Here is a 24,740-nt window from a genome sequence, read left to right as displayed (position 1 = left end):
AGGATGTACACGCGACGGAAGCTTAAAAAATGTAGTAACTTCTCCCGTTTTCTCTACATTTCTCTTTACTGCTCTGGTCCTATTGATCGTAGCGTGATGAAAAGTAAGTAGCCCAGGAGTATGTAAAATAATTGTACCAAGTTTCGTTAAAATCCGTCCAGTAGTTTTTGTTTATATAAAAAACATACAGACAGACAGACAGACAAAAATTGTATTGATTGCATTTTTGGCGTCAGTATCGATCACCTCTCTACAGATTTATTATACCTAAGTATAGTATAAAAAAGTTTGTACCTATATGCCAATGAAATGTCAAGGAAACGCGTGACTTTTGTTTTTTTATGGGTTTCGCCGGCTTCAGCACGCAGTTTGTAAAGACTCGCTCTGGTTACTCTGTGGTGCAATGTACTCATAGTTCTCAATTTGTTGACGTAATTAGGAATTGTCCCTCCCGCAGTGCCTCCTGACCCCCGATAACACAAGTTTTCCTCATCAGCGATTGATTAGCAGTGCCCGTGTGCTTAACTTGTAGGTCGTGAACCGTTTTCCTGTCTCTTTTCCTTATCTACGTCAGAAAAAGGAAAGATTTGTACCTACTGATGAATTACTAAAATAAACTAATTGTTGCTAGTTGTAGTTGTAACTTTTTCTAATGGCCTTATTTACCTACTCGTACGACCATTTAAAAAAAAAGTAGGTACATTATCATTTTTTGAGACGTGATTACATGAAAATTTTAGTTTATAAACACTTTTTAAATATGTTTTTGACAATACGAGCCAAAACGCCTTTCGGCCATGATGGGACTATATTTCATCATGACGTCACTATAACAAATCGTTTACAAACGGAGCGTTTGACAAAAATTTTAGATATTACTTTGAGGATTAGTACCTACATCAAGTAACATTGTGACGTCACAAAATGGACGACAGCGTTTATAACGTTTGGATTTTTTTTTTTTTTAAATACATGATTTATAAATTAAGTTTAATAAGAAATCCTTAACTTTTAATAATCAATATTGATATATTTCGGACCCTTATTCCATGTACCTACTACTATTTCCTTGGTTAACATTTGATCAAAAAGTGGACGGAACGGGAAGGAAAAAGGTGGACAATTGTAATGTACTTTTGTTTTACTGCGTGGGCAAGCGATATTGCAATCACGCTTCATGGTAAGCAAAACCGACTACAGTGTAACGCGCTTTCATCATCATCATCAACAGCCAATGGACGTCCAATGCTGGGCAAACGCCTCTTGCAAGGACTCCCTATTGCCACTTCAGATTTGCAACTAGCTGAGCTATGTCGCTGACTTTGGTTCTTATGCCGATCTCCTCATTGCTGATTCGATCATGCAGATAAACTCCAACATAACTCAGTCTATCGCTCGTTGAGTGAGTTCTTTATAGCCTATAGTTACGCGCTGGCATAGAAGGTATTATTTATACTATTAACTCCTACCTTAAAGACACCCATGTTGCAGGTGGTAGGGAGAACGGAAGCTGGAAGGAAGTTAATATAGAACACATCACACACAACACCAAATATATCTGATATGTGTGACTCGTTAGTCCTACGCACAGATGATTGAGCGAACATGAAAACTGTTCTGAAAATTTCTCAAGACTCATTTTTTATTGTGCAGAAACCATTTTACTTGAATAATATTGAAAACTACCTGACGCTGCGCTGTTTCACCGCATGATTCCCGTTCTTGTACGAATACGGGGAATATACCTTTCCTCGATCAATGGGCTATCTAAAACTGAAAGAATTTTTTAAATCGGACCAGTAGTTCCTGAGATTGGCGCATTCTATCAAACAAACAAACAAACTTTTCAGCTTTATAATATTACCTAGTATAGATTACTGATGCGATGCTTCGTATCGTAATAACTCGAGAATGGATTCGTTTTGAATTTTGTATTCGGAACAGCTATGACACCATCGTATTCCTTGTGCTCTGTCGGCCTATCATTCTTTAATCTGTGATTTTGTGGAAAATTTATAAAAACTTGACATACTTTGGGCTGAGTATTTTGGTTATGGGTTGTGATCAAACGTGTTAATAAATATAAAATGAAAAATACAAAAATAACTTATTATTATTTATTGCAGTTCAGTGACCCCGCTGAACTGTTGGTGTGCGGCCCACATGTTACAAAGTCACTAAATAAAATAAAATACACTAAAATCGTAATTTATTTACAAATTATTTTAAAATAAATAACCAATTTATTCTATTAACCAAGTAGGGACTCGGCCATATTTCGAGAGCATTCGATAATATTCCGTATACGATACGACTTCGCCAATTTATCATCTCCTCCAAACGTGACGTCGGCAATCAATGGACGGTTTAATTCTTTAATCTCTTGTAAGGCCTCATGTTATTATTGCACTACTTTGTAGGCAGTGGCGTGTATTTCATAGATGCAAAAATACACTGCCTACGCTGAGGACTCATTACGTACATGTATTGGAGAAAGAATTCAAAATTTTGTACAATTTGTACGTATAGTGCTTACCCTAGTTAAAACTTAGTGCAAGCCACTGTTTGTAGTTTGTCTACTTTTTTTGCAGTTACTTTGGGCTTTGTAGTCTTGAGTAGGACGACGACACATCTCAAAAAGAGAAAAAGACATAATCGACCAATAGCTAAACCGGAAAAATAGCTCTCTCATTCGTCCTATCGCAACACAAGAGAAAGAGATATGTTTCCGATTCGGAGCTATTGGTCGACAATATATCATTTTATTGTAACGAGTTAAGTGTAGTGCCACAAACTTATCTGGCCCGGTGAAGATGTCTCTGTTGTCTCGCTTTTAGAATTCGCCACGAAAAAGTCCCGCGGCTAAAGTCTGAACTAAAATTGACAGCGCCTTACACATAGACAATAAGACCGACATTACCAACTGACAATGAGCGCCATTAGCGGCGCGTCTACGGGACTTGTTTCGTGACGTAGTTTAATGTTTTTTTCAAAATGGCGACCGCCGCGACGTTTTCCAGTTTTGGCCACCGGGTGTGAAAAGTTTGTGGCACCATGGTGACATAGTGTCGTGCATCTTGCCTACGGCTTAAATAACAGTAGACATTTGGTAGACAGCGCATTACAACAACTGAAGGAAGGCTTTAACTAACCTTCAGTTTATACGCACAAATTTGCAAAATGACTAACCTAACCTGCCGGCCTGAATGGTGACTTATAATAGTAGGCAAGTTCTTTGATGACACTCCCATGATATGCGGGCGACGGGGGGAAAGACTGCGCGGGTGTGAAATCGTGCGTGCGGGGAAATGAGGTGCATCAGTCGTGGTTTTTTCATTCATCGCCACACGCCCCCCGGCACGCGCGGACCATCGGGAGTGTTACGAACGAAGTCGCCAAGCTATAGACATATTACTTAAATACTAATTTGACATTGGGCCTTACAAATTCAACTCGAAGGTCTCGAAATAAAGCCAGGAGTATTAATTAAACCTATACAATTTTACTATAATAATAATAATAATAATAATAACAAATAAAAAAAGAACATCAAACTTTTGTTGTGTTACAATACGAGATCATTGTTTTACGTTTAAAAAATACAGAAAATTAAAATACGACAATTAGACGTGAATTGAACACAGCTGATGTGGTTCATTTACAAATCGTTTACAAACACATACAACTTTCTATTACATTTCGCTTTGGGTCGCTCTTCCAGATAGAGCGAATTCGCTGCGAATCATTCGCGCGTACATCATTAAAAATATCTTCAAAAGAATCAAGACTATGAAACAACGGCTAAAACTCACGTGATATAAGGTCGGAGTATGCCCGACTACTTTCGAACCCATACGAAACTAGTCGGGCATACTCCGACGTCAGTTTTAGGCGTTGTTTCATAATTAATTAATATGAATAACACTCACGATAGTTTAAATTCTAGAATCATTGATAGATTAAATTTGCATACTTAATGTAGGTAATCAAATTGAAAATATATTAATACATATTATTCGGGAATTCAACAAAGCTGGAAAGATCAACAACTCTTTATATATCATAGTTATTACAATTACTAAGTAATGGTGGTATTTTTGTTATCGCTACAAATCGTTTTGATGAATCCAACTACTATAACTTTATAGTAAAATCTACTTAATGTACTTTGTTTTAAATCAATGAACCAAGATGTTCAAACTTATGATTTAAACAAAGTAGATACATTAAGTCGATTTTACTATACATTAGCCAGCTCTTTTAAAAGAAGTATCAATCATATACTTAAGAACAAGGTATACATATCCATTTTATTATATTTAGTTAGTAATATCAAAGCGAAATGTATAAAATCACATAATGAAGAGGAACGCGCAAACTTTCGCACGAAATTCGCTTCTCTGGTAAAAGTACTAAGCACCCTCGGACGTGTTCAAATCTAATCAATTATTATAATATACTGACCACAGTAACGCGTAATATTATATTCAATCCTATTTATCTTCCATTAGTTGAATAGAGCAAGTAATAAAATCGCAATGCTATACCTGCTTTGGCAACAGCTATAAGCAAACTGCATAACAGAGTCCTCGACTGCGTACACGCAGGGGTGAGGAGTGGGCGAATGGAGTGGGGGAGGGGTTTGATCATAAGTTGGGACCAGTTGCCATATAACAAACATAATTGTAAAAAATTATGAAATTAAATGTCACGTGTCTCAAACTTGAGGAAAACTGCCCATCTGAAAATTTTCTTAATTCTCCAAGTGTGTGAAGTCTGCCAATCCACATTGAACCAACGCGGTGAACTATTAGTCTAACCCCTCTCGTGCTCAACAGTGAGCCGAATATGGGTTTTTAATGATCATGAATACTATATAACGATCCTGAATACTATATAACGATCCTGAAGCAGATTCTAGTTAGCACTAAGACTCCCTGCCTCCTAAGGACTCATTATGAACCTGTATTGGAAAAAGAATTTTCCATTGTGTACAGTGTATAAAAACCTTACTTAAAAAGCTTTTAGCGCTAACGTGGACTCAATCATCCAGTTTGTCTATAGTGAGGCCAATATATAACTAAATATACATAAACGCTTTAACCAATTGATAAGTGGCCACAATCAAACTTTGTAGTAATTCCGTTTTCTGCAAAGAGTGAGGAACACTCTTAATATAAGTAAAAAATTGCACTCTTCGCATATAATTTTCATGAAAAGAAAACATTATAGATAATGAAACTAAAACAAAAACATCTCAAAAAAATTATTACAGATTAATAAAAAAAAAATATAAAAGTAAGATATCAGGGCATATTAAAATTATACTGTTTATTAATAATGGTAGGTACATGGTTGTAATTCAAATGAAATTTTAATAAAGTGTTTTGAAAATGCAAAAGACTATGCAGTTTAAGTTATTGTATGTAGGCAACATTTAATTGTTTCGTTTTTCCTACAGCACATAATAACTTGTGACGCCCAGTCTAGGACTTATACATTTATGGTCGGATATAATTTAAAAAATTGGATTACACGTCACTATATGGTATATAGATCATGATATAACGCATTTATTTATTGGCTGCGTGCAAGCATGAAACACTGTTTAACCTAAACGAATTTTCCAGCACATTTTCGGCGTTGAGTCCGGCCCATTGAGCTATTGAGGATCTTTAATCAGGTCTACAAGTCACGCTGTGATAGCCCAATGGATACGACGTTTGCCTCCGATTCCGGAGGGTGTAGGTTCGAATCCGCTCCGGGGCATGCACCTCCAACTTTTCAGTTGTGTGCATTTTAAGAAATTAAATATCACGTGTCTCAAACGGTGAAGGAAAACATCGTAAGGAAACCTAAATACCAGAGAATTTTCTTAATTCTCTGCGTGTGTGAAGTCTGCCAATTCGCATTGGGCCAGCGTGGTGGACTGTTGGCCTAACCACTTTCATTCTGAGAGGAGACTCGAGCTAAGCAATGAGCCAAATATGGGTTGATAACGACAAGTCACGCATGGTCTTTGAAAGTGCACATCAAATGTTGCCTAGTAGATTATATAAACTATATTAATATATTGTAGAGCACAGCGTATATATTATCTCAATGGTATAACAATTGAAAACGTCCAGTAATGTACCTACGAGTGATTTATTGAGCAAGAGCTTACGACAGCGAGACCTATGTCATTTCATAAAAACTGAATGTTTCTTGAAGAATATTTGCTACACTATATTTTACGAGCACGTATAAGGAATATTCCTAGTAATCTCCAACTAGAAGGTAAATAACAGTCTTTACTTAGGACTTATGAGTGAGTATAGGTTTGGTGAGGTACGTAGTTCAGCGGACGGGGATCGAACCACGACCACTCGATGGCGAGTCCAGCCTCTTTACGGTGGAGCTTTTGTTTAACCGCCCATATGGATTTCGGCGGATTTTTTTAACCATTTGCCAATATCCCCATTCCCTTCCAACTAGTCGGGAAAGACAGTATTAGGAGTGGATACGACAATAGACCAATGGGGTGCGGATTGAACTACCACTTGGTAATGAATCCTCTTCATGAATCCTGATGAAGGCTCTTATCGGTGAGCTATTGAGGCTCTTATCATTTAAGTATTTTAATGCAGTTTTCAGCAATAGAGTGTTCCAAGAGGAACGTTTTTATGTATACCCGATACTAATATTATAGTACAGAAAAACCAAAAGCAACAGGATGCAAAGCCGCTAGCGGACCGTACGTTTCGTCCCGATCGGCTGCGCTCAGCGAGCCAATACGCTTAGGGCCAGCGTGGTGCATTATTAGCCTAACCCATCTCATTCTGAGAGGAGACTCGAGCTCAGCAATGAGCCCATATGGGTTGAAAATTATGAATGATTATAATCATGTCTTCAGTCGAGTCCGTCAACTTTTAAGGTCTCTGGCGAAGGGTAGGTAGCTAAGTGTCGCAAACTATCAGCTTTCATGAAATGACGGAGGTCTGGTCCTACATGCTCTCAGACTATTATAAATAAAGAAGTATCATTGATCATAGTGGGATATGGAAGACAATGTCAAAGTTCACAGTTTCATCAATTTTGTTAAGAATCAAATCAATAAATTATCTAATTAAAATAAAAGTAATATTAATAATAATCATTAAGAAATAAAAGTAAAAAATAAATAACGCTATAGCTAAATTAATTATTATACTAGATCAAATAGATATCAAATCAGAATTGAAAAAAAAAAGAAATCAGGATTCCCAAAACAATGGCATACGGTAATCATTTACTTTTCATATATTTGATCCTTTCATCTCACTGTAATCGACGTGAAAGATGTTCCATACTAGTCTCTTAAATATGAATCAAAATATTATAAACTCATTAATATCAGCTGTATTTTTATGGAGACGGCACAATACAATGGCGAAATCACGTTTCAAATTCGCTAAATCCTTTTAAAAATTACAAAAGGCATTCATAGGCAGTGATATTTATTCTCTCTGTCTGTTAATAGAGATTTACAGCAGCTACTAGTGACGTCACGAGTGGCCTCAAAAAAAGTACAATTTTCTTTTACACCAAGGGCCGGTTTCACCACCATCTGATTAAAATGTCTGTTAGCTTAATCTACAGTTTGGTCTTTCTCATTTGACATCCAGTAAGAAAGTGACATAACTTAAAGGTGCTGATAGACTTGAGCATTCACTTGCAATGTGTATTCGTGCGAATGTTACATCACAGGAAAATACGAGAACATTTTAGCGAGCATACTATCGAGCGTCCTGGCGAGCATTCTAGCAGGCAGTGCTCAATCGAATCGAGCGTACGGTAAAATTCTAAAAATGTTCGAAGCAATATTTTGCTCTATGCTTGGCTCAGCTCGTTGTTAAGTTCGACAAATATAAAAACGGCGAATGCTCAATGTTCTGTTACAAGAGGATGCTCAAGACTATATCAGCACCTTAAGTTTACACACACACAGAAAATTGTGATACCGGTCCTGAATATTGCCTGATAGATGTCAAATATTTCCAACTTAAATATCTTTGCGGCAATGTTGTCGGTTTCAAAAGCTAGTCAAATAGGCAGATAAACGATTTTTGTGTACCTATAACTTTGGGTCTACTCTACTCTAAATTTAGCTGCTAAAAGGCAACTGTAATATGGGACTATGCAACGTGTGTATATTAACAATTATTGAATTAATAAATGAGGTGACATCGGTAAGTATGTTTGATTCGTGTCGTAATAGAAAAAAATCGTAGAGGGTAGACAGTGCTTTTTGTATCCATGGGTTGCTGACCAGTGAGGCATCTTAATCCGAATGAATTAACAAATCACTTCTGTCCGATATCCCATCGAGTGTAATTAAAGAATTAATTATAATGCACTCCATAAAAATACGCCAATTACACCAGTCATAGATCACTCCAAATATTCATAGACTTATAGACATTGTCCACGACTCAATGTTGAGCAAAACTTCGATACTCTAATAGTAACGCTAAAAATTCTGTGAAATAATATAATTATATAATTATAATAATTTTTAGTTTTTTTTTAGATAATAAAGGCATATAATAAAGGCAGATTTCACTACAATTATGTATTGCTTTAGAAAATTTGTACTCAATACAAGCATTTACCCAGTTTCTGAAACATTGATCATTGGTTAACTTAGCGACTTGCCTATTAATCTAATTGAAATTGTCAATATGCCACAGATATGTTTTTCACGAATAGCCCGTGAAAAAAGTAAATGAAATCTGTGAAAAAAAAGGGAAATTGATAAAAATGTTATTGTTCGTCATGTTTCCGCGGGTAGGTAAGAGTAAACATTCTCTGCCACCAAAAAAAATATGGCACTATCTTCATGAACATTATTGTCTAAACCATTATTAAATGGCGTGTTGTTTATTTGAATATAATTCAAAAAAGTCATCATAACGCACATTAATCTACTCGTAATCAAAGTTTTTTTTACATTAGTTAACAATTGATTTGATCAATCTTTCAGAAACTAGGTTTTACGATATGACAATGATTGCCTTCAATCATTTCCTTGCATCTAGACACTCACCACTGATATAATTTCAGTTACAATTGTGTGATGTAAATGTACGCGCACGAACGTTAAAGTATTTACATACGACGACATCAAAGCGACAGATGTACATAAAATACCGTATAAACATGGCAGTCGCAAGTTTGCTATAGTCCTTTTCATGAAAGAAGTCCCGCGGCTAAACTTTGAACTAAAATTGACAGCGCCTTACACAAATGACAATAAGACCGCCATTACCAAATGTAAGACATTAGTGCCGCGTCTGGGCGATCACAACCAAACATCTACTCGTAGTTGGACTGCTAGCGATTTTCTAGCGTTGTCGTTTCTCGAAATTCGCTAACGCTTACAAAACACTAGTGGGATTAGCAGCTTAAAAATTGCAATCGTTATGATTATAAAATGGACTTAATGGGTCTGATTATAAAGTCGAAAATTCTGTCCTACTGATTAACACAGAGCAGTGGCGGATTTACAAATTTGCCGCCAGTAGGCTATTGAATTTTTGCAGCCCCTACTGAACTTTGAAATTCGATAGGTATCCTAGTTCACAATCAATACAAATTCCCTTAAATTGTGTTTAAGGTAATTTGTATTGTGTTTAAGGTCTTGCATTTTAGTAGGACTGTACAGGGCGTACGTTACTATATTAAAATTATCTTTGCATTTTCTTTATTTCTGTAGAAGATTTTCCAAAATTTTTTGGGTCAAATTTGCCGCCCCCTAAAATCTAGGCTACAGCCTACTTAGCCTACTAGTAAATCCACCACTGATACCGAGCATTTTAGCATTTAAGTACTCGTATGATTAAGCTTGAGCTTTAAACCAAGGTAACTAAATTCCATACTATCTTTAAATCCAATAGAAAAGTTTCTTATTGTAACTAGAAAGCTCTAATTCACTCTTGCTTGAAAGTAAAAAAGGTTGCTTTAAAATTGTATTTACTTCGAGTTTTTTTAATGTCGTCGTATGCATTGCTACAGATTTAAAAACAAAAATAATTTTTCTAATTACAAATAAAAATAATCTATTTCGTTTTAAAACAATATTTAACGTAATTATGTATTTACAAAATATATTCTATAGAAATGACAAATTATTAGAACAACTAGACTCAAAGTTTAAAGCTAAAATAATAGAGAACAAATTAAGTCTCCATTTAAGAATTTAAAAAATAAAAATAAATTATACATGCTGCTTTCAAAACTGCTTTCGTTTATTTGGGAACATAGTTCACAATATTTAAAATCTAAAAGGTCTTAAAATCTGAAATAGTGTATTGCCAATGGTTGAAAATCTACCTAAATAATTTAAAAAAAAATTCAGAAATATAGTTATTTGAATTTACGTGTTTCCAAAATTTTTAGGATCCAATGATTAAGATCGAGTTTCGGCCAGAGTGCCAAATTTTCTTCCATTTAAACAATTGAAACCATACAAAGGCAGTTTTCAAAACAGCTTGTATAAGCGGGGTACTTTTACCGAAATGCCCATTTATTAATTTGACTAAAATACTCATTAGTTTTACCGTAACATCACACTATAGGTTGTGTGTAAAAATAAACTAGAAAGTTTCCAAAATGTGATGTATTAACCCGACAAAGCGAAATTCCCCTAATAAATTGTTCAAGGAATGTAACTTGACCAATATAATCTTCAACTTATATCAACTTCGATCAACAACAGCACGAATTGTTGATCGAAGCACATCTAAATAAAATAACTTTCGACACGATTCTATAAAATGTGTTATTTAATTTGCAACGATAACAGTGTCCATGTTAGTATGACAGTAACAAACGCCCTAAGTCTTCAAGTTCTTCAACTATCATAATGCTAATTGTAATAACAATCTAAGTGTGATGTGACGGCAGTGCTAAGACTGAATTTATCGTAATATGTTTGTTTCTATACATATATATACAAAAATTCGTTAAGTTTTGTTGAGTTAACATCATTCCCCTCACAACCTATTCACATTCCAATAAGGCTCGCGCACATTCAGTCAGGCTGTCCGACAACTGCCGTAGCAGAACCGACCGTAGCAGAAATCCAATTCGTAAGTTAACTTGCTACAGACCTTCAGTTTTATCTGTACAGTTTTATCTAATCGAGCTTTCAATCAAAATCATTAGAAAAACTGTACAATGCCGTATTCCAGTTTTGTCCTACGGACCATATAACTGAATAGTTCGACTGTACAGTATAAACTGCAGGTGTGTAGCTCGCGTTTTGGCCTAAGAGTCTGTGATAGAAATTCGTTATTTTGTAAAGGCCGAAATTTAGTCTCTTAATCTTACCGTGGGTAAGTAGGCAACTACAGAGTTTGAATGTTTCAAGGGCCCAAATCTATTCAAGTATTTTTTTATATTTTCCTCGTCATAATATCAGAGCTATATTATGCTATGCATGCATAACCTATAACAATGATTTTCGAAGGGTTGCCACGAACCTAATCGACCACAGAAATTATTTCTCATATTATTATCCTGATAGAATTTTATTTTTTGAAAGGATTGGACGGTTGAAGGTTTGTACCCTTGAAACATGGTGCCTGCGGAAGATGCCACAGTCCAAACTCCATAATTTCTGTGCTTCCCTACGGCAGGAATATAGGCTTACAAACTTTCTAGTTTTTATATAATGGAGAAAGTTTCGACATTACTTTGCATAAGTTCTTGGTGTATAATGAACTACAAATTATGTAAATTTACAAACCTCAATATGTAAATTAATGTTACTATTCCTAAATAGAAAAAAAAGATCAATAAATGTTGGGGACTGCACTTCATGAATTTTCATTCCGGTGCGGCCAACCTGAATGTGCGTTTATCTTTAGTATACTTTAAAACCGTGGCATAAGTAGTAATAATTATTCGATTATAATTTAATTTTTCTAATAAAACTGCAAAAGTCATGAACTACAATAAACTCAGTCGCACCAACTTTGAATTGTTTTAAACTGTAAAACGCTCTCCTGTACTCACACCTTCAATTTACACAAAACCTTGGTCCTGTATTTACACAATAAAAATATTAATTTACCTAGAAGCCTATTTACAACGGGACGACTATGTTACTAACCCGTGCCAGAGACTTTCAGTTTTAACTGTACAGTTTTATCTAACTGAAATTTCAATCATTGTACTGTACTGTACACAAAAAACTGTACACTTAAATTGACGGATACTACACACAGACAATTTAACTGAATAGTTCGACTGTCCAATTAAAACTGTAGGTCTGTAGCACGGGCAAGACTTTATGGACTAGTGTCACTTCAAAAACAAAGAGTTCATTGGTAAATAAAATCCATAATTATATTTCAATGGTGGGATTTAAAAACGTCATAAATAATTTAATTGTATGTTACATTTTTTTCCATTTCCGGAGTAAGCATGAAAAATCGGAGGAAATACTTTTTAAACTCTATTGATTTATTTTTTTCTACTCCAGGGAAATTAAAACAAATTTTAACCCGACAAAATAGTAAATAATTTGACCTCGACCAGATTTGTCGCGTTTTCCTGTTAAATAATAAAAATATTCGTTAGTAATTTTAACTGATCACCCTATACTAATTTTCATTCATCAGTAATTTATTTCAAATATGATTAAAACTTAATAAATAATATTTTTTGTCTGATAATGGTAGGAGAAAACAAGAGAGAGAAAAAGGCTTGGTTTATTTGTTTTGGGATTAGTACTATTATAATATCTATTATATCTAAAACTTTAGCGCCTCTGGAAGGCAGATTATAATAATAATTATTGGTTTTTATTATTAAAATTTTCATATTATACATCAGTAATAGTTTAATAATTTTATTATAATACAAAATTTCATCATGATTCATAAATTATTGTTTTTTTTTTATAATACAAAGTATTAAAATTATTATGGTACAAAAAAAATATATTTCCACTAATTATTATTGTTATAAATGCTAAAAATAAAATTTTCAAAGTGACACTACACAAAAAGCCAAGAGTCGACACCCGAAAAAAATAAAAAAAAAAACAAGAAAACAACATTTACATTCACGCCTCAGTGGCGATCGGCTCCCGCGAGTGGTGGATCTTCACGTGCTTGTTGTGATTGGACTTGTTGCTGGACGTTTTGCCGCAGATGTGGCAGGAGAAGGGTCGCGCGCCGCTGTGCACCTTCATGTGCTCGGAGAGGTAGTAGCTCCTGTGGAACGTTTTGCCACACTCTGGCACCTTGCACACGAACTTCTTGGCGCTCTCGTGCTCGCGGACGTGCCTCTGGCAATTGTATTTGCGGATGAACTGGCATCCGCAGTACTTGCACGTGTACGGCCGCACCGACTTGTGCGCGTTCATGTGCGACACGTACTCCGTGTGGCGGATGAAGGCGCCCTTGCACAGGTTGCACTTGTAAGGCTTGGCGGAGCGACTCACGTGCGTCCAGCGGTGCAGCTTGAGGTTCCACTTGGTGGTGAAGGACTTGTTGCAGATGTGGCAGTGGTACGGCCGCTTGCCGCTGTGCGTCAGCAGGTGCGCGCGCAGGTTGGGTCGGAGGTACACCTGTGAGTACACCAATAGGGTAGTACAGTCTCTATAACGAGCGAAACAAAACATAAATAATTCGGCGAAGATGTGCAAACGTGATGTTGACTTTCTTCTATAGGACAGAGATCAAACACTCACGATAGATTAAATTCTAAGATCATTAGTAGGATTCTATAAATTTCATGGTAGGACGGATACTTTAAATTCATAATCGGTCATATTTATAAATATGAATTAAGATTGCAACCACAATTTACTTTCAAAGTAACGCAGAATTGTGGTTTAAAACTTAATCCACGTTTATAAATTTGCCCATATTAGTTCAAATGAAACATCAGAAGTGGGATGCTACAGGGGGAGACGTCACCTGCTTGCACACGGGACACGGCACGTTCTCCGTCTTGAGCTTGTCGGCGGTAGCCACGAAGTACTGGTTGTGCGAGCGGCGCACGTGGCGCGTGAGCGACGCCGCGTGCACGAACTTGTCGCTGCAGTACACGCACGCCTTGGGCTTGTCGTCGTGCGTCTCGCGGTGCCACTGCAGCTTGGCGCGCGAGTGGAACACCGCGCCGCACTGCCCGCACACGAAGTCGCGCACCTTCGGCTTCTTCTTTAGGTGGTGGCGATCCCTGGAGACACACGTTTTTTTTTTAATATAAAACGAATTTTTTGCGTTTAAGACAGTGCAATTTGAATGCGTTTATATTTGCGTATAATAAAATGCACGTGAGCTTCTGAAATGCATCTTTTATCAACTAAAATAACAACATCGTCTGCGGGAGGTGGAGGAGGAGAGTGGACTCACCGATGCTGCACCATGTTGGAGTACCGGCGGAAGGTGTCGTCGCAGACGGTGCACTTGACGGGCGCACGCCCCGTGTGGATGTTGTGGTGCTCCGACAACTTCTGGCGCGTGATGAACGTCTTCTCGCATACCTCACACCTGAATACATACAAATTACGAGATATTACTGACACTATTCTATGTAGATCAGAAAAGCAGGACTTTGCGGAAGTTAATGAGTAAAGCATCGTCATCATCATCATCATGCAGGACATAGGCCTTTTGTAGGGACTTCCCAACATCACAAGTAAATAATTAATATTATTCCCAAACGAATAGCAAGGACTCAATTGCTATTGAATCAACATCTTACAAAGCTGCTCCGTCACCTGAGTTGAGACTTTTGCTTCACATTATTTGAATAACAATTATCATGCAGTTGAAGTTTTGCAACTATTCATTATAAACAAAAGCCTGCATTAGTCTGCACATTAGTCTGCAGTTTAACCCAACGGAAAAAAAAATAAAAATACGGACCAATTGACGGCCATACTTTCAAACCACAATTTGTGTATACATCTTAAAAAGCCTACAAGAAAAAACTCATGTATTGACATAATAGCTAGTAATATTGACAGTGCAAAACAAACTAATCACATTTTAGGCCTATCAGATCATGAAACTGCTCAGATTCTTGAAGCACAGTTAACAGAGTCTGAAATAAATGTATTCACCCCGAAAATCTGGATAGAAGAAAAAAGAGACTATTGCCAAGAAAATATTAATAAATTTGTACAATGCATTTCTGCCCTCTCTTTTAATGATATTTTAGAAGAAACGGACACTAATACTGCATTTATTAAGTTTCATGACATTCTAAATTTATTTTACAACCTCTGTTTCCCTTCTATAAAGGTAAAGATTATAAATAAACCTGTAAAAACAAATTGGTTAACGCGTGGTATTAAGAGAAGCTGTGTTATCAAGAGAAGTCTTTATATTAAATATCTATACACATCAGCAAATAAAAAACATAATTTTAAATTATATTCCAAATATTCAACGGTCCTTAAAAAATGTATTTTAAATAGCCAAAAACTTGTAAATTTGCGCCGTATCATGCAGGCGAAACAAAAAACTTCATCGGCGTGGAAAATAATCAAAAACAGTACAGCTATTAAATCTCCAAATGAGCAAGCTATAAATAAAATATGTGTGGAAAATAAATCCTACACTAGGCCTAAAGATATTGCAAATAAATTTAACGAATATTTTACAAATATAACCTCTAAAAATAAACATGGAAATCATCATAGCATTTCACAACATTTACAAAGTCTATTTTTAACACCCGTAATAGATATTGATGTTTACAAAATTATAAAAAGCCTTAGAAATACGCAGTCGACGGGATATGATGGAATTAATACAAATATTCTTAAATTATGTTCCTCATATCTTTGTACTCCGCTACGGCATATTATTAACATGTCATTCCAGCAAGGAATTTTTCCGGATGCTTTGAAATTTTCTGTAGTAAAACCTCTGTTTAAAAAGGGTGAAAAAACAGATATTCAAAACTATAGACCAATTACTCTAATATCGGTTATATCTAAAGTATTCGAAAAGATTTTCCATAATAAATTGTATAATTATCTCATTAAGTATAAACTCTTGTACCCACAACAATACGGTTTTCGAAAAAATAACTCCACCGTCACGGCTTGTTTCGATTTAATCAAATCTGTTACCGAAGGACTTAATGATAAAAACATCACAGTTGCTTTATTATTAGATATGAGTAAGGCATTTGACTGTGTCTCACATGAAATCCTTCTAAGTAAATTATACACTTATGGTATCAGAGGTACGTCATATGATTGGGTAAAGAGTTATCTAACAGATAGGCAACAATATGTTGAAATAACTAGAATCTTAGGTAAACACAAGAAAATATATAAATCGGATCTAAGGACTAACTCTTGCGGTGTACCACAGGGGAGTATACTTGGACCACTTCTATTTTTGTTATATTCTAATGATTTACCCGATTCTGTAAATCATAAATGTATTCAATACGCTGATGACACTACAATTATTATAAAAGCAAATGACCAACAAACAATTGAATTAGGAAGAGCATGAGCTGACAAACTTTCAGATTATATAAAATGGTGTGGATCTGGTAAATATTTTGTTTCTTAGCCATGTAATACTCCTTATAAACAGGCCATTAACTATGTTAGCAAATATTGTGGCATACTCATCAACATCATCGCCTTTCCCTTATCTTACTTAAGTGGGGTCGGCAAAATATGTTAATCTTCTTCATTACTCTTGACATTTTTTTTTATTTATTTTGGCTTCGATTTAATGACCGCCCGCATGCCTGCTTGACGTCAACACTCCTTGGAAATATTCAGTCTGGTGGGTTTTTCGAACAGTGGCATACTACATGACCGTATATTCAACAAGTTGTACAAGCGGTGGGAATTCGACGTACATGCGCGACTCACTTATAGTTCCGGATGCTGAGGTGCGTCTTGAGGTGCAGCGCCAGGTTGGCGCGCCGGTAGAAGCACTTGCCGCACGTGAGGCACAGCAGCGGGTGGAACTTCAGGTGCGCGTGGAACGCCAAATCCGTCACCTGACACAGAGAAACAAATAAAATACATGTGTTCACTTCAGTGCCACAAACAGAACATTCTATTTTACATAAAAATCCCGCGGAAAATGTATTTATCTCGGGATAAAAGACAGACAAAAATTTAAAAAAAGATTGATTATGTTTCTGTATTGTGCAAATAATAAGCACTTCAATTTTAATGACTGTAATATCCCACCATTAATGCCATGAATTACAAAAAGCTGAGAGCCGGGCGATGTCACAGTCAGTTACAAAAATTAATGCAAAACACTGTAAAAATATGTATCCTTGTTGATAAAACATCGCAGAAATAATATTATCAATATAAATAGAATAATAATATGAAAAAACAATGAATACCTGATCCACTTTGCACGTGGGGCAGCGGTAGTCGCGCCGCCGCCGCGCGCGCTCCTGCTTGACGAGTCCTAGCGGAGGCTTGGTGTCTGGTAGAGAGTCGAACACTTGCGGCAGAGCTTTAGCTAGCGCGTCCTTCGAGTCCATTGCTAGCAGGCTTTCTGTAAGGTAACACAATCACTAACAGACTATTTTATCGGCCAGATATAAACCCAGGGCTCCTTACCGATTAGAGAAGGTATATGGAGTTTTAGGGTCAAACCTCGCTGTTACGCTCGGACACGTAACGGAAATGCCTCGGGTAAACCTCACTTACGGCCGACTGCTCGCCAACAACGCGCCTGTCAGTTCCGATGTCCGAAAGCAACTGGTCATTTTTGGTAATTAAAAGTTTTTCAGGTGAGTCTGTTATTTAAATGATAACATTAATATACTCGTATGGGTGCTGTTTTCAATCTATGACTATTAGATTAGGGGACAGACTGTATGGACAAAGGGACATTGTTTTTTTGTAACTATCACTATCAGATGTTAAGACGTAACATGCTCTCTGAACCACAGTGGTGTAACACTGCCAACTTCCAACTCCGGGCTGAGAATTTTCAATTTTTCATTTTGCTGAGGATTTTTTAGAAAAAAAATTACCTCAATGTTCCAATGCTTCACCCAAAATTTTGGGGCCCCAAAATTTTGTAGTCCGGCCATTGAACGACTCATCAACTTCCAGACCGCCATTAAATATTTGCTGACTTTCGTAAGTCCACCTGAGTGCCACGTCGAGCAAGCGAGACATACTTTTTTTTCTAATTGTCTAAGTGCTGTAGGCCTCTTAATGGGACCTCAGCGGCGTCACCGAGGGTTTGGGCGAGCGCAGTAGCATCGCCTGATACGGCCCGAAGGCAGAAGCAGAGTAGATGGGCGGAACAACTCTAAGGTTATCACCTCTGAGACTCGGTCCTCGGCTTAGAGGGCCATACGAGATGGGTGTTTTGGACTGAATATATCAATCTGGGCGCCTCCGAGATCGTGATTTAAAAAGCCCCCCTTCCGGGTAACGTCAGATATCAGGGACCTCACATGACATGCACGTCGCACAGACTAAAAAGGTCGAGTGTCGAAGCACTTGAAGGGTTAAATCTGCTCTCAACCACAAATTAGGGAATTGTGATCTTATCTTATCCCCTGTTCATTCATTATGTAAGCTCTACAATCAGGTTCTTACCTTGCAACACATTAGGGTCCGGTTTCTCCTCCTTCTTGATGGCTCTGGCGGTGATGAGCCGGCTGTACGTGGTCTTCGCGCCGGAGCAGGTCGGCGACGCGTGCACAAGTGACTTGTGCGCGCGCATCTCTTTGAGCGACGGGAACTTCGTGTTGCACAGTGCACAATTGTACATACGGCTCTTGGGGAAGTGCACCTCTGTATGCATTCCTCTGTAAGGTAAAAACTTTACTTTTAAGAATGGTGAAGATATTTTCTAGGCAATCATAATTTTTTCTTTTTTTTTTTTAAATATATTTGCCTTATCTTTTATAATATGAACAATATTCCCTTCCCCTCCAACTAGTTGGGAAAGGCTGTGATAGGAGTGGGTACGACAATATACCAACGGGTCGGGGATCAAACCACCAACCCTCACTGTTCAAAGTGTACTATTTTAAAATAAACTCGATTTAAAAAAAAACCTTTTAAGCAATCTGTTCTTGACTAACTTTTTGTTTCTTCTATAAAAATAATTAACTATTTCTGAAATACTGACATTGGTTCCGTCTTCTCGGTGGTATCGACATCGGAGGCGTCGGAGTCCCAGCTCTCCCGCGCCATGAGGTCGTAGGGCTCCGCTGGCGGCACGCTCGAGTACATCTGCGCAACACGCACGAGTGTTATTACCAACATTCCCCTTTTGAAGTTTACTCCTTATTAAAATATTTATTCATGATTGTACTGCTTAAAGTTTGTGAATGCAAGTTAATAGCTAAGTGACTTCTAAACGGATCAGAATTTTTTTTAATTCACTTATTGTGAATTTTAGTAATTTAAAAAAATCATTAAAAATATTAAAAAAAACATGCATGTTCCTTTGCTTTTATTATTAAATTTATGACTCATATTAAACAGTTAAAACGTACAGACTCATCCTGCAGTTTTGCTGATGCAGCCCTTCTTATTTTCAAAGTAGGATATAAAGCATATTGTATGAAAAAAAATTCCCAAACACTATTATCATTGTGTAAAGTGGAATTTACCTAATCAAATCATAAAATATGATCAAGTATACAACCTTGGCACACAAGCCGCGCGATTTCAAAGTTAATTGTATAATTGTTAACCTCTGATACTATACTAATAAATACACATTGTTTCACTTCTCAATATAAATGTCTAATCACAAATAAAAATAATTTTTTTAAAATTAACTTTTACATAATTTATTACTTTTAAATTTTTATGTTCTATACTAAATACAAACTTTAATTAAAAATTAGAGAGATAACAGTTATTAGATTTGCCACCCATAACTAACTTGAGCTCTAAAACAAGGCACCTTAAGTTCTATATGCATGTCAATATGTCAAAAATCAAACAGGAACACAAGAAAAAAATAACTTACTCCACTCCAAGGTGACTCCATATCTCCATTGCTCTCTTGGCCACTCAGTTCCCCTCGAGGTGGCATTTTCTCATCTGCACAAATATTTAAAGGAGCCTCACTTTCGCTCCGGCTCTCACTTAACAAGTCAGCTTTGGAGTCTCCTTCACACTTGTCTACTTGCTCCTCTGCACCCATATCTGAATAGTCCAGACCGTTCTCAGCAATTTTATAGCTTTCGTGGATGAAATTGGGCAAAACAAATTCACTTTCCCTCTGAGAAGGCTCCCCCCAAATGTACATCCCATCTCTGTTATTATCCTTTGAATAGTGAGACTCCTTTTCAGCGTCAAAAGCTTCGACGCGATCGGGCGTGAAGTAATCTGCGTAAATGTTATCGCCGAAATAATTTTCATTCATCATTGATACAAACTGTTTGTTTTTCGATGACGCCTCCAGTTCTAGTAACTCTCTGTGACTCGAATCATCATCGAAATCTCCTTCGATACTGCAGCTGATTACATTGATCGGTCGCAAAGTCGCCATCGGCGCAAGATCCAAGGCAGATCTATCAGCTTCATTGCTAAAATCATTGCTCGTATTGATTTCTTCCTTCACTTGCACGATGTCTACGGTGGCTGTAAACTGGCTGGAATGGTTCACATTGGATGGTGTCACGGGCTCTATGTCCATGGACTGCTCTTCTGTGTTTGCATCAAACTCATTATTTTCATTATCATCATTCTCCTTTATTTTCTCAATTGAAACAGTGAGTAGTGTTCCAGATTTTGTACTATTGCTACTCTCTTGGCGATGTATTTTGTTGATTTCAAACTCTTCAGGTGATTTAGCTCTCGAGGAGGAAGCTACTGGATCCGATCGATTGACTTCCGATTGAGTAATATCACTTACACTACTTGGAGTACTAGGAAATTTTGAGTTTTTTATCTGCAAAACCTTCTTTGGCTTTTTAACAAATGCATTGTTTATTTTCAAAGGGTTATATTTTGGTTGTTTATTGTCAATAGTATTATTTACTGCACGTCTTTCATATGTATGAATAGGTTCACTTTTGAGAGATGTTATGATGAGATCTGTTGAGTTGTCGTGTTCTGACAACTCACTGCAAGGTGATATAGAAGGTTTTTCGTTGCAGATGAGGTCTGGCACAGGACAGCTGTCTGAAAACTCAGAGTCGATTTTATTATCTGATTTAGAAGACTCTTTACCTGAAGTATTACTAGAATTATTAATGACGCAGAATGTGTTTGAAGCTATACTGTCGCCACTTGTCATGGAAGGCTGTGTTGAATCATCACATAAGCTTTGGTTGTTGTCATCTATATCTGGTAATATCTTTTCTGGACTAATGGGACGCGCAGTATAGTCTCCTGAGCCTGTAAGATCCATAATGGTGTTCAGCATATTTTTGTGATGCTTCACGGGAACCTCCACTTTTATATTGCTGATGATTTTCAGCCCTTTATTAGGGCCCGGGGTGCTGTTTCTAGACGCTGACTTTTTCGGCTCTGGTTTCTCAAATTTTTTATTTACAGAACTTGATTTAGGTGGAGGTAGTTGGGTACTGGAGCTCGCAGCAGAAGAATCTGACATTGGGCTGATTTCAATTAATAGAGTTTTGTCATTGTTTTTCTGTGCAGATTTATCTACAATACCTTGCAAGTATGTCATATTGTCACTGAGAACGGTTGGATTACAGGGCTTAGGTACCAAATGCTGTGGTGTTGTATACATACATGAGGTATTGCCAAACTGGTCTACTACCATTTGGTACATTGCACTACTCTGTGCCACATTAGTGACATTTTCAACTGAACCAAGAACTGCAGGTATACTTGACATAAAAGGTTTAGCATCCAAATTGTGCACCATTTCTCTGTAAATGATCTGAGAATTTTGTGTGACAACAGTGGTTCCTGGAGTAAATGTTCCCGATGTCAATAACTGATTTGTCATTGGAGGTGCCATCAACTTTGAATTGTGAATTTGAGCACTTGTTAAATTTCCAGTTAAAATCATGTTGTTCTGTACATTTTTTTGCACAAACTGTGGTGTTGCCATCGTTGGCATCATCACATGCATCTGGTTTGCTCCCGGTGTTATATATTGCATGCCACTCGCAACATTTGTTTTCAAAAATATATTACTTCCTTTTGGAAGAATTTTAACAAAGTCTCGTTCATTGACTCTTCTAGATGTAGGGGGTGGAATGCTAGCTGATGGCTTAGGAGCAGATGGAGGCATGTTATATGTAAATGTAGTATCAGAATTCTCATTCTGAGCACTATATTCAGAGCTGCGGGAATATTTGATCTCTGTATCTTCCTGTGGTTCAGGGTAGAACCTGTACCTCTGATCGTAATCTGAGCTTGACATCTGCCCCGCAGACATGTACGTCCTCTGAGTTTTATCAGACTTCACGGTGAACACATCAGAACACTGATTGGAATTCGTATTTAAATTATTCTCATTCTCAAAGCTGATATTTGACACTCTAATATCCGGAGTACCAGTTCTACTTGACAGTGGGGTAGATTTGTTGCGGCTCGGTGTTCTTCGCCAGTACCTGTCATTTTCACTAGTGCGATGAGATCCAGCCCATCGCCCATCATCAGTAGCGGGAGTCCGTGACCGACTTCTGTATGATCTCTCAGAGTGTGGAGTGGGAGTCCTGCTTCCAAACCCAGTACTCTTGGCTGACAGGTTGCACAACGCTTTTATGACCTGGTCTTTAGGATGTGTATCCAAATGGGACTCCAGAGACATGCCGCTGTGCAGGTACAGCGTGCACACGGGGCACTGCACCCGCGGGTCCATGTCGGTATTATAAAAATATGTACAAAAACACTGATCGCGCAGGCTACCCTGCGACTCGAGCGACGTTATGTCGTCCGACGCGCGCCGAGGCCGGAGCACCCCGCCGCGCGGCGCTCGTCACGCGTACGTCTACTGTACACACGCAAGGCGAACTGCCCACAACACATATCTTCGCTATATTCACCTCCTCGCCTTATCGATCTGTCGGACAAAATAAAGCTATGTCAATATAAAACGTGCGAACTCGCATGACCAAATGTCACAAACCCGTTCGACGTATGCCGAGGGACAAAAGAAAACAAAAGTCCGAGATAAAGGCCATTGATACATAAAAAAGTCGAATGCGAGAAGAAAGAATGGGATACATTTGTAGTAGTAGAACTGTAAAGGAGCTTACCTGTTTCAGACAGTTTACAATTTTTGTCATATATAGTCCATAGCGTGGACGATTCCGCAGTAAATAATTTTATTATTATATTACAATAATTCTAAAAATATTTCCAAATCGTCAGACATATTGTGATATTGCAGACGATCACAAGTTCACAGACTACTTTTGCAAGGTTTACATCTGATAACACAGCATAGCACACTTCAGCTCAACATTTCGATTCATGTACCGATTTAAGTAGTCTGTATGAGGCACATCCCTTGCTTAATCAGAGACTCACAGATTAGGTAAATATTTTGTTCTTTTGTGCTCTTGCTTCACATAAAAAGTTTTTTCAATTATAGTAGATTTTTAAAATCGTTGCTAGTATTTCATCTTCTTCTTTGTTTTAATAACCTTTGGTTAATTAATGCAAAACGGCACATGTTTTATTGAATCTAACCGGTTATATAACGGATTGGTACATCACTAAAAAAGCTGTATGATCTGTTTAAGTTGACGTCAACGGCTATGTTCAACTTGGCAATGAACGACTTAACTATTTCTGCAACTGTTTTCCATGACGACCGCGGTTTTAGTGGGGGCGATAAGTCAAGTTATCGTCATTACTTTCGCTCGTGAAAGATTCACAACGAGAACGAGCCATCGAGATGGACTAGGGTGGTCGTTTATTTGAATTTCAAATTAAAGTTTTAAAGAAAAAATTCTTAATGAAACAAACATCGTAAGGAAACCTGCATGTGCACATTTGAGAATTTTCTTATTTGTCTTGCTAATGTTTAATAGTGTTTTGCATAAATAATATTATTTTAATGTAAACTATGAATTTTTAACTCGTCATTTTGTGTAATTTACATCAACGCTCAAAACGCTCCATAATCCATTACATTATCTACTCGAGTTTATTCGTATTGCGTGGATCGCTAAGTGGAACGTAGTCATTATCATCGGCTAGGCTCAAACATAGATTTACGATTCGGTACAAGTACCTAAAATTCTATGGGCTCAAAGTCAAAACGCTCAAAAGGGTTTTAATCATTGTACTGACTCGTAAATCTATGGTTTTAATATAACTCAAAGGCAGAGTTGTAAAATTGTAGTTGTCTATGTCACGTCTGATGATCAAGCATAGATATTTTAATCTGTTACCTGTTTGTCTGCATTCCTATGAAGCAGTAAATATGTTTCTTGCTGTAACTGTAAAGTTTAAATTCGTCTTTGGTGCAAATGTAATATCTAATCTGTGATGCAAATTGCAAATCAAGTCTATAGTGATCTGTGACAGTGTTGCCAGAAGGTTACTTTTGTAACCTTTTAGGTGATTTTTTGACTGCATTGGTAACTTTTAGGTTACATTAATAAAAAGGTTACTTTTACGTGATATTTCGGAATTTTTAGAATTAACTTACAATTTCGTATATCTAAAACAGAACGGTCGTTAAATCAAGAAATGCGGACAAATGCTCAAGAACTCATCGATGTTTCTGTGTCAATCTCAGTATAAATGAAGACGTTACAATTGACGTTGCGAAATAAGCAAGTTGCAG

The 24,740-nt window shown here is 37.1% G+C and overlaps 1 protein-coding gene across 1 annotated transcript; it reads right to left on the bottom strand.

Annotated features, from left to right (window-relative positions):
• Nucleotides 1–2,103: 2,103 nt before the first annotated feature.
• On the bottom strand, nt 2,104–23,357 carry LOC112047913 (uncharacterized). Its single transcript, XM_024085210.2, has 9 exons — nt 23,200–23,357; nt 19,986–23,003; nt 19,134–19,237; nt 18,596–18,807; nt 17,377–17,534; nt 16,886–17,016; nt 14,391–14,528; nt 13,953–14,214; nt 2,104–13,600 (listed from the first exon to the last, which is right to left on the bottom strand). Exons 2-9 carry the CDS (start codon nt 22,800–22,802, stop codon nt 13,094–13,096), a joined length of 4,329 nt encoding a protein of 1,442 aa, XP_023940978.1. The 5' UTR covers nt 22,803–23,003; nt 23,200–23,357; the 3' UTR covers nt 2,104–13,093.
• Nucleotides 23,358–24,740: the final 1,383 nt, after the last annotated feature.

The sequence above is a fragment of the Bicyclus anynana genome, chromosome 10, assembly GCF_947172395.1.
Source record: "Bicyclus anynana chromosome 10, ilBicAnyn1.1, whole genome shotgun sequence".
Lineage (NCBI taxonomy): Eukaryota > Metazoa > Arthropoda > Insecta > Lepidoptera > Nymphalidae > Bicyclus > Bicyclus anynana.
The sequence above is the reverse complement of the archived record's forward strand: the minus strand, read 5'-3'. Positions and strand labels throughout refer to the sequence as shown.